An 11502-nucleotide genomic window follows, 5' to 3' on the forward strand; every position below is an offset into this window, starting at 1 on the left:
GGGCAGAGGCCAAGTGCACTGAGTGAGGAATCCTCAGACCTGGCTCACGTCCCACTCTGCACTAACAGTGGTGAAACTGTGGACAAGTCACCCTTCCGTCTGTGAAATAGGGTGACAATGCCTGCTCACACCACATCACTTCACATCAGGGCCATTGTAAGCATCGTGTGAGGCTGTTTTTAGGACATTTACTGTCATTACTGCTAAGTGACCTCTGGCCTACCTTCCAAGCCACAGACCCCCAACCCAGGGCTCTCCCCGATCCCTACCCCTGCCTTCTGAGAGGGGCTCAGAAGTGAAGCCCTTGGCCAAGCCAGCAAGGGACGTGTCAACCAGATGACTTCAAAAGTCCCTTCCAGGGGGAGAAGGACACTGATGTTTATTGGGGGCCTACTGTGCGCTAGGAACTTTACGTATGTTAGCCAACTTAATTCCCTTGCTAACCTTGCAAGGTGGGTGCTATCATTCCCATTTCCAAATAAGGAAACTGAGGCTCACAAAGTTATTCAGTGCCAGAGCCCAGATTTATGACCACATCAGCTCAACCCCTGGGTCCTATTTTCTACCATAAATCCTCCCTTATTTTGTTGTCATGGTGCCATAAGCTCCTCTGTCCCCACTCCTCACCCCCAATCCCTGAACCTCAGAGCAAAGCTCTCGGAACATCCATCCCCAGGTGACCTCAGGATTCAGGACTCCTGACTGCAGATGGTGGCGAAAGAAGGGAAGGAGGTGCCAATGAGAACAGAGTGCAAACAGCTCATGCTGATGCCTGCCCACGGTGTCCCAGAGCTTGGCAGATACCGTGAGGCTGGCTCTTCGCAGTAGCCTGGGAGGTGGGCTCTATTCTCTCCGTTTTACAGATGAGGAAACTGAGGCTCAGAGACACTACCAGTTTGCCCAGGACACCCAGCCAGGACGCAGTAAGCAAGGACTCGTCCAGATGCCTGTCCCCATGTCCCTGCTTCCTCTCTGAGCTGAAGCCCTGGGAGGGGCCGTGCTGAGTCAGACAGATAGCCCATGGGTCTTGCAGCAGAATGAGGGAGATCCACAGAGAACCTCTCCCCCTCCAGTATTACCTCCACCACACTCACCCCCTGCGGCATTGCTATAATTCCACTAAGAAACAAGGGAATAAATTAGCCCTGCTTAGCATATTGAGTGACTGGGGTTCAAGAGGCCAGTCTGGGTGGCTCATACATCTCACTGCAGTCAGCTTGCCCTACAGTGGTGGGGAGCTGATGGGGGCAGTGGAGGGGGGACCGTCTGGCCAGGTTGGGCCTGGTCTGACCTTCCACACGAGGCCTCAGCTCAGTGACCAGAAATACTTGCTCTGCTCCAACTTCATTTCCCTAATGGTGCCCCAGCTTGGCTTCTGCTCCCCACACTCGTGCCCCATACTCTGGCCAGCCCCAGAGAACACCCAAGGTTAGTGTCAGAGGTGGTGTGAGGCTGCCTGTCCTCCCGCAGGATGAACTTCGAAGTGAATGGCTCTGTCCAGGGGGGAAGTGGAGAGCAGTAGAGTGCAGGGAGTGCCCCCACCCTGGACTCTCACTAGCCCAGTGTTTTGTGCCTCAGTTTGCCCCACAGCACTGATGCACCCCAAGCAGGAAGGAAAGATGAGGAGGGGAACAGAGAGCAGTGCTAGAGGCCAGAGCCCAGCGCCCTCTGCCCCAAGCAAGACCACCAATCTATCAGGAAGAGGGCAAAAGACATGAACTCAGCAGCCGGGACCTAGCCTAAAGCCAGGCCCTGAGGGAGGAGACCTGGCCTGGAAGGGAGCATGACAGCCTGGGGCCCAGGCTGCTGCCTCCTTCCAGATACTTGGGTCACCACCCCCTGCACCCCTCAACCCTGCTCAGACCCCAGGATGGCAGGCCCTGTCCTCCTCCTCCACGTCCCAAGGCCCTGCACCAGCCACAAGAATGCACCTCACAGGCCCCCTGCAGAAGGGAACAGGACTGACAAAGGTTCCAGCTGAGCACTTTCAAATTCATTGCTGTGTTTGCTGGGGCCCTGCCTCCCAGGCTGCTCCTCGCCATTGGCAAAGTGCCTGAGTGATTCTAAGGCAGACCCCGTCCTGGGAGACACCGACTTTTCGGCCAATTTTGGCTCATGGCCTCCCTTTGCTGAACTCTCCTCAGACTGATCAGAGAGCTGGGGCACTGCTGTCTAACCCGCGTCCCCTTTGTCCCCTGTTCACTCGGGGTAACACTTACTTCGCAGTCTCAAGGCTCCCCCAGCCTTTCCTGGCTCCTTTCTTCCACTCAGACATTTTCCCTAATAAAATCTTTACATATTTAATCCCATCCTGTTTCTCAGAGGACTCAGACTAATACAATCACTCAATAACAATGGCAACAATAGCTACCCTTTATTAAATGCTATCAATAGGCCCCACACTGTTCTGAGTGCTTTTAAGGGAAGCCAAGGATACCAAGGCACAGAAAGGTTATGTAATATGCTCAGCAATGCACAGCCCTGAAGTGGCAAAGCCTGGCTACTGGCATAACCACTACTGCACACTGCCTCCTCTGCAAGAGAGATACCACCCATCCCTGCCTCCCACCTTTTGGGGGAAAAAAGAGGGTAGAAAGGGGATTCAAAACTCCTGAGGAGTGGGCAACACAGACTCACAGAAAGAAACTGAGATAGAGCATGAGAGAGATTTAAAGAGAGAACGAGGAGGAAATGAGACACAGAGGAGGCCAGAAGGAAAGCCAGTTTCGGCCCCCAAAGAATCCTGATCCTACAAGCTTGAGCACCTCCCGTCCCTGGGGCAGGGACAGGCTGAGCTATTGGACCAAATAAGCAGAAGGGGAAGGAGAACGTGGCCCTAGAGCACTTTCCGACCCCACCCACTTCTTGCCATCCTTGGCCAACCACCTCCAATATATCCCCCTCGGGCATGTGACTAGGGTGTGCCAGAGGTGCCAGCCAAGGACCTCTGCAGCCAGCACCAGGTCCCAGGAATCTTGATCCCGACCCGCCCCCTCCATTCCCCATCATCCAACCTTTCCAGGGCAGGGCCAACAGATATAGCCCGGTCTCAGGGTCCCAACAAAGCCAGGCCTGTCCCCTGCCCAGCTTCCATGGAAGTGATGTCTAGGCTGGGCAGCAGGTGAAACTGAGCCAAAGGGACATGGCAGAGAGCCAGCGCACCTCCCCCAGGTGAGCTCTCGGCTTAACTCCTGGCCTGCCAGGCCCAAGTTCTTGGGACTGCTATTTAGGGGATGAAGGGGTTGGCGGAAGTAAAGCCAGGGACAAGGGAAGGAGAACCAGCTTCCAGGGGGCACCCCTAGACACACACATACACACATACACATTTGGTCCAGCCACATGAGAAAGACCCAGCAGTAGGCTCAAGTCACCCCACACCCACCCATCATTCATCCTCCACCCTGTGCCCAGGACAGTTTAAAATGCAGACTCCTCCCTATGGGTTGACCTTCCCAGTGACTCTCTATGGCCCACATAAGTCGAAAGTACAAACTCTTTAGCTTGGCATTCAAGGCCTCTCCCATCTGGACCCACCTTTTCTGGATTCTGACAGGCCTCTCCCCTCCCACCCTACCCAACAGCTCCCTTAGGACCACACATTTTCACATCCCTGGGTCTGACTAAAATGGCCTTGCCTCCCCCCAATCTCAGGGAACTCCTACTCACACTGTAGGACCCAGTTCAAAATATCAGCCCCTCCAGGAAGGCTTTCCAGATTGCTCCAGGCAGAGCAGTCCTGCTCTAGAACCAGAAGACAGATTGTACAGGCCTTCTAGCACATTGTCTCAGGTTGGTGTGTTTGGATGTCACATCAGAGGGTGAGGACTTACTGAAAAACCAAGCGTGTGTGCACGGGGACATGGCAGAGGGTGGGCAGGAGAGAGGAAAGGTAATGGAAACGAGGGTGAAGGGTGGATATGAAAGAGCAGGTGGTGGCTGGATGGAGAAACAGGTGGAGAGAAAGGTCAATGGGGTTAGAGGTGAGCAGACAAATGAGAATCGAGAAGCTTCTACTAGGAGCAGAATCAACACATCCACACACCAGGGCCCACAGGACACCTGGGCCCCTTTGCCAGAAGGCTCTGAGGCAGTGGTTCTCAACCTGTGGGTCACGACCCCTTTGGGGATCGAACAGCCCTTTCACAGGGGTCGCCTAAGACCATCGGAAAACACATGTATAATTACATATTGTTTTTATGATTAATCACTATGCTTTAGTTATGGTTGGGGGTCACCACAACATGAGGAACTGTATTAAAGGGTCGTGGCATCAGGAAGGTTGAGAACCACTGCTCTAAGGACCATTCTTGACAACTGTGGTTTCAGCTGTGGCAGGAGGAGTGGGGTGAAATGCAGTTTGATGGAAACAGTCAGAAGTTCCCGAAAAAGAGGTGTTGGCAGGAAATGCCAGGAAGAGTGGAGCAGAGGCAAAAGCTTGTGTTGACTCCAGAAGACAACCCTGCAGGGCCCCTCATGACTGCTGCCCACTGCCAGCCCCAATCACCAGGGTCTTATCTCCCTTCCCACTGCCAGCCCCAATCACCAGGGTCTTAACTCCCTTCCCACTCCCCTCCAACTGGAAACAGGCCTCTGTCAACTGACCTCCTCCATCCCTGCAGACATTCCTATTTGCCCTCCAACCATGCTTGAGCTTGACCCAGGTTGTCTCGTTCCAGCTGCCATTCCCACACCTGTGTCCCCCCACTGGGTACCAGTGGGGCTCAGCCCAAGGCCTGCAGGAGATCGTCCTCACCTTTTGCCTGCCTCCACGTGTGTTCCCGCTCCTCCTCCGAGGTCTCTATCTGCCCCACTCTCATCACTCGTCCCTTCATCCATTGGGTAACCCCGACTGAGCATCTATATGCTGCATATCCTTTGCTAAGTACCTGGGATACCAAATTCACTGAAGCTTGGCTCTGTCCTGGAAATACTGCCTCACAGATCTACTGGGGAGACAGACTTGTGAATACCTAGCACCAGAAGCACCCTAACACTCTCTTATCCTTGGCCAGCAAGGAAGTCTAAAGCTGAGGCCCCTTCACCTTCTCTCCCTGGAGTGGATTGGAAACCCAGCATCCTGCTCCAGACTCTAGAGCTACGCAGGCTGCAAAATAGAGGGACTGGTCAGAAGGACCATGGCTGGGGTCTCTGAGTGGAAAGGAGTCAAGTTAGGGGTCAGAGCTGGGTCGGTCTGCAAAGGGACTGGGAACCTCAGCATCACCTGGGTCACCTTTGCTCCCCACCACTCAGTTTCTCTGCAGATGGCAGCCTCTGCTCCCACTCACATGCTGCTGCCCCTCCGGGGGCTGCCTTAGCTTGCCTGCCCTTGGCACCACACTTTACTCTGCTGCCAGGGGCCCTTGGCAAGTTCATACTTCAAACAAAGAGGCAGCGGCTGGCTTCCTGCCTTCCAGGAAAAAGAAGGACTAGAGGGCATGGCCCTATCTCCAGTCTCACACCCTTCTGACCCACCAGGGACCCAGGCCTGCCCCCAGAGAGCAGGTAAGGCTGAGAGAGGTGGTCAGCTGACCCCACCCACCCCACTCCAACTTGGCCTCTAGAATTTCTTCCTTATTCCCCTCCTGCGCATGAGCCCCACATTAGAGGGGCAAGCAAGATGGGAAGTCACTATGAAAGGAAATATTAGGGTGTTAGAGACCCTTCTCCCTTTCCCCAGATGTCTCTCGTCCCTGTTGCCAAGATCTCTGAAGCGCTCCGTGATTCAAGCTGCCTGTGATTCTTGAAATGCTTGGGCCTTCCAGAGACGCCTATCAAAATAGGGGGATGAATCTACACAACAGAAATGAGAACACAGGCCCATCAAAGACACACACAAAGATGCTCGTAGCAGCGCTACTCGCAATAGCCTCCAACTGGAAAGAACCCAAATGTCAGTGGCAGCACTGACAAATAAATTGCATATCTTCACATGGTGGACCACTATCCAGCAATAAAAAGGAAGAATCCGCAACCACACACAAGAGTACGGATGAAACTCACAATCATTATGTCGGGCAAAGGGAAGTCAGGCACAAACTAATGAATACAAGGTGCTCCACTGATAAGCAGTTCTATATAACAGCCAAATCTATGCTGGCAGAAAGAGGGACAGTGAATAAGTCTCAGAGGGGAATTAGTGACTGGAAGAGGACAGGAAGGGGGACTTCTGGATGTGGGCAATGCTCTATTTCTTGACTGAGTGCTGGGTAATTGGGAAGATGGATATATTGAGTTTATGAACTTTTCCGTATTTATGAAACATTTCAGTAAACTCAATTGGAAGGAGGCCTGATGAAGCCTCATCAGCTACCATCTTTGCAAGATGTAGGCAATCACTTTCAGCTTTCCTTCTCTCTCCCCCTCCTTCTCACTCCACCTCCAAGTCCTGTCCATTCTGCCCCCAAATCAGTCTTGGCCTCACCCTGCACCAAGCCCTCCCCACAGCACACCACCTCCCTCACCCAAACCCACATCATCACTACCCAGATGACAGTGACCACCTCCCCTGGGCCTCCCTGCTTTGCCTCTCACCCTTCCAGTCCATGCACACACCACATGGATGTCAGGGCTTCTGAGGAGCCAGGAACAGCCAGAGGGAGCCTTCCTAAAGTTCCATAAGAGCTCCCAGCTGTTCGCCATCTCAAGACCTTCAAGTGTGCTGTTCCCACCACCTGAATGCTGGTCCTCACTAACTTCGACTTGTACTTCAGTTCCTTGCCTAAATGCTACTTCCTCCACCTCCCAATCTAATTCCCATCCATCTGACATCTCCCACAGCATCTATTACTTCCCCTCTGTAACACTGTTTCCAATAATGTCTTCATTTGTGCAATCACTTGTTGGCACTCTGTTTTCTCCCTCCCACTGGACTGACAGCTCCTCTGAAGGCAAGAACAGGGCTGTCTGCTTCCCTGCTCTAACCCCGGTTCCTAGCTCAGTGCCTGGCCCAGCGCAGGTGCCCAGGAATGCTTGCTGACTAAGAGACTAGATCTTACTTGTTCCCACCACAAAAAGAAAGGATACTGTGTTGTGATAAAAGTGTTAGCTCACACCACTCTGGTAATCGTATTGCAATATATAAATATATCGAATTGACATGTTCTGCACCTTAAACTTATACAATGTTATATGTCAATTATATCTCAACAAAAATTAAAATTCTTAAGTACATAAACTTACAATGAAATAAATCCTATTCAAAACTAAGGTTAAAAAAATACACAAAAACTCAAAAAACAAAAAATGCTTGTTGACTAAGTGAATGGCCAGGCCCATCTGTCTTACAGGTAGCCTTTGGGAAAAGAAAAGTTGTCACTAGAAACAAAACTCCCAAATGTCTGGAGTCAGGACACCTGACTTGTGGTCCTGGCTCTGTCACTCACTTGTTGTGTGGCCTTAGACAAGTTATTTCCCTCCTCTGGGCCCCAGTGTGCTCCACTGTGACATGAAGGGGTTGGATGGATCAAGACCATGGGTGGCTTGAGGGGACAGGTGATATTGTGTGTTTGTACAGTGGCTGTGCATGCATGTGCACACATCCACACACATTTCCCTAGCAAGAGCAACCATAGCTTTCCTCAGATTCTCAAATGGACCTGTGACCTCACAAGGTTCCAAACCACTAACCAAGATCTTATTCAGCTATGGGGGGTCTATAAGTATATATAAGTAGAGAGAGAAAGAGGAAGTAATTCAACCATAACAGAGGCCATTAGATTAGACCCCAGAGCTCCCATCAGGTGGGTAGGACCCATAACAAGCATGCAGGGGAGGTTGCAGAACCCAGCCTCCTGGGGATCTCCTAAACTCAACAGGTCTCCAGGCTACTGGGCAGAGGCCAGATGAACTGACCCCAGGGACTGGATTTCGGAGAGAAGAGGCAGAAGCAGCCGGGAGACTCCTCCCCTCTACTCCCGCCACCATCTGACAAGCACCCACTTGTACTTGGACATGGCAGAGAGTGAGGAGGCGAGGCTGGCACCTGGAGATGCCCTCCAGGCCCCTTGGCGCCCAGGTCAGAGAAGGTTTGGCGGGAATGTTCAGGCAGAATGCCCAGCCCCACCCTCCCTTCTCCTGAGGCTGGCAGGCTGGCATGTGCTGCCAGAGGACGGCTCAGCATGTAAGGCAGTCATGGGACCCTGAGGAGGCCACCTGAGGGTGCAGGTCCACACCTCCAAGCTCCAATAATCCACAGCTGGAACTCAGAGGCCTGGGAGATGAGGGGGACAGCCCTCCTCCAAGCAAAGAGGAGGATCGGGCCACAAATTCAGGGCAGGGGAGGGGAGTGGTGTAGGCAATGGGGCCTGAGGGGACAAAACAGGAAGGAGGGCAGTGTGGTCTGTGCAGAGGGGGAAGCCTGGGGACAGCATGCAAGGGGAAGAGGGTAGTATGGCCTGGCAGGGAGGGGGCTGCCCAGAGGGGAGAGAAGAAGGGAGAGGCTGGTATAGGGACAGGTGATCTGAGCACAGCCTGTGACCCAAGGGGAGGAGCTCAGCCTGTGGAATAGGGGAGGGGTGAGGGGGAGCAGGGGATGGTGGGGGGCAGGAATGGTGGCATGCTGATGGCAGGGCTGTCAGTGGGAGTGCCCTGGCAGGGAGCCAGATGCCTGAGCAGCTTCTAAGCCCTGACTTCCAAGGGGGGCTAAGAGCCCAAGAGATGTTTATCCACCACAAGAACTTGGTACAACGCCTCCTCTGGTGAGGTGACAGACAGCCTGGGCCACTGAAGTGTCCTGAGAGTTGCAATATGAATGGAAAGCCTGGCGAGGAACAGAGCAACCGCAACAGCCCCCCACCCTGGTCTGGATCCAGAGCCAGGAGACAGTGGGCACAGGCTGGCACTGGGACAGGGAGTGTGTCCCTGCGGATAAAGAAAGGAGTGAGTCATGGGCAAGAGCCAGGCTCTCTCAGGAGGCAGCTCAGAAACAAGCTCATCCGAATGCAGACAGACACTCGTCCCCACCCCTGTCCCTGTGGCTGTCACACACTCCCCTCCCCCTCCTCCTCCCCTCTCCATAATCACCCACCACCAGTGCCCTGGCTCCTTCCTCCATCTCAGCAGACAGTCTGTCCCCCAGGTGGCCCACCTGGCACCTACACCACAGCTGGCTGCATGAGGAGTGGAGGAGGGAGGGAGACAGGGACTCGGGGAGACCCACCTGCAGAGAATGGCAAGTCAAGAAGGGTCTAAGATAGAGATAAGGGAGGGGGACTGTGAATTCACTTCCCCATGAAAAGTTCAGGGAAGGGCCAGAAGAGGAGGAGCTTGGATGCCCTCTAGAGGGGCCCGAAAGTCCAGGGATTCTGCCACACCACCCTCCCTTGATGAGCCCTGTGCCCCTGTGCCAGGACTGAGAAGCAGCAGTCTGGGAAGTCAGGCCAACACCCCCAGGCCTCATCCTACCCCTGGGCCCTAAGCTAGGCTCAGGCTTTCCTCAAAATCACACCTGAGCCAACAGCCACTGCAAGGGTTCATATGCAACAACCAAGCCCTAGACTTGTCGCTCACCATGGTCTGTCACCGCGGTGATGACCCAGACTAAAGCTTAGGAAGGATGGGGAGTTCCATTTATAAGTACAACCCTATGCCTGGCACTGTGGAATATAACCATGAATAGGCCACAAACCATGCCCTGAGGGGCATCCAGTACTGTGAGAGCAGAGGGGTCACTTCGGGACACGCACACCTGGCTTCACTGGCTGCCCCAGTGAAAGAAGAGAAGGGAAGTAGGATGTAGCCACAGGTACATTTTGAGTAGCCCAAATGCTGTGTACCCAAGTGGAGACGTATAATCCAAACCCTGCACAGCAAGCAAATCTTCAAAGGTTGCAGCCTTCACAGCCTCGAACAGAGAGGAAACCGGGATTATGCCAGGAGACTTGGAGCAAGGTTATACAGTCCCTAGGGACCCCAAATATCTCCTTCTCTTCCTCCTCCTCCTCCTCCTCCTCCTCCTGGGAGGAACCCAGTATCCACACCTGTACCAGACCTGGTGTTTCCCAGACAGATGCCTCATCCAGAACGCATGCCTCCCTACATCAGTTTTCCCCACCTCTCTGGATCAGTCTCCTGCTTGCAAGGCTCCAAGGCTTACCCAGAGTAGACAATGCAAGAGTGAGGGTCCAGCTGCCCCTACCATCCTCAGGTCAGTCTTGCTCTGGTGGAGCTCTCCCTGCCTCAGAAGGCCCCCTCCCTCCTGGCTACAGAGCCCTGATCAGGGACAACAGCCACAGCTCCCAAGAGAGACACACAGTCAACTCCCGAACCAGCTCAGGGGCAATTAACACTTCCAGTGCCTTTCCCTAGCCCGCCCAGCCCTGCCCCTCTTGGATGGCTCCTAAACCTCACCTAAACTAGTTGTCCTTTTAAGGCCAGGTGCTACCTCACCCTTCTGCCAAGGGCACAAGAGACCCAGGTGAGATCTCAACCTAACTCTCTGTGCCTTAACCTGGTCCTAGTCCAACCTTTGCCCCTGGGGCAGCCTGCCCTTGCTGCCCACCTCCCGACCACTTAGGGGCACTTTCCTGGCTTGACTGCTTATCTGTCTCAGGTGAGCTGGGCTCTGACCACAACCCGATCCCCTCACTCATCCCGGCAGCGCCCTACCTGATGCAGGAGCCGCCGGCTCTCACCGGGGACCAAAGCCCCGGGCTCCCAGCACTGGGCCCGCGCTGGGACCGGAGGACTCCCCGGGGGCGGGGGGCCACAGAGGGGCCCGGGTTCCAGCGCCTCGCAGCACACCAAGCTCACCGTGCAGCCCATCCGGCCTGGCGCCCGGCGGGCCAGGGCGGGGGGCGGGGACGCGGGCGCCCCGGGAGCTGGCCCGCCCCCCAGCCCAGGGAGCCTCCGACGTCGGGAGGGGGCGGCGACGCCCCCAGCCCGTCCCCTCCCGGAGCCTTCTCTGGCGGCACCGCCAGGAAGCGGAGGAGTGCGGGGCTGGACGAGGGGCGGTGACACGGACGCCCGGAGCAGCCAGTGACAGAGGGAGACCCGAGGGAGGGGGGCGCGGGGAGGGGCGGCGGCGGTGTCCCGGGGACGGGGGCGGCGGACCCGCTGAGTACGGGGCGGGGTGGGAGGGTGTCGAGAAAGAGACTGACGGCGCGACGGAAGAGACAGGAAGCGGATAAGGACATAGATAAAGAGGGAGAGACAGAGGAACAGCGACGCGCGGGACCGAGAGCGGGGACAGAGTCTCGGCACCGGGAGACCAAGTCCAAGAGAGGAAGAGACAGGCTGGGAGCGGCGCAGGAGAGCAGAGCCAGGCGAGCGCCAGGGTTCAGGTGCGCTTCCTGGGGTTTTTGAAACAGTAGTCCTCCCAGGTGCCCGCTCCTCTGTTCTCTGCCCCTAGCACGAGCCCTTGGGGCACCCCTGCTAAGAAAAACGAGGGCCAGGCGGTGCAAAGACCTCAGCCTCAAGGAGACAGAGCACATCCAGGGTGGAAGGGCCGCTGCTCACCTGGGCAACGCACCTGGCCCGTTCCCGGATACAGCATCTCACCGATAG

General features: G+C 55.1%; 1 protein-coding gene across 1 annotated transcript in view; it reads right to left on the reverse strand.

Moving 5' to 3' along the window:
* TNS1 (tensin 1) overlaps positions 1–10761 on the reverse strand; it is a 215614-nt gene extending 204853 nt beyond the window's left edge. The window contains exon 1 of the mRNA XM_090283637.1: positions 10606–10761. Within this exon, the coding sequence (XP_090139763.1) occupies positions 10606–10761 (156 nt within the window). The remainder of the gene's footprint in view (positions 1–10605) is intronic.
* Positions 10762–11502: the final 741 nt, after the last annotated feature.

Source organism: Furipterus horrens, unplaced genomic scaffold (assembly GCF_987537825.1).
Source record: "Furipterus horrens unplaced genomic scaffold, mFurHor1.1.pri manual_scaffold_1, whole genome shotgun sequence".
Taxonomy (NCBI): domain Eukaryota; kingdom Metazoa; phylum Chordata; class Mammalia; order Chiroptera; family Furipteridae; genus Furipterus; species Furipterus horrens.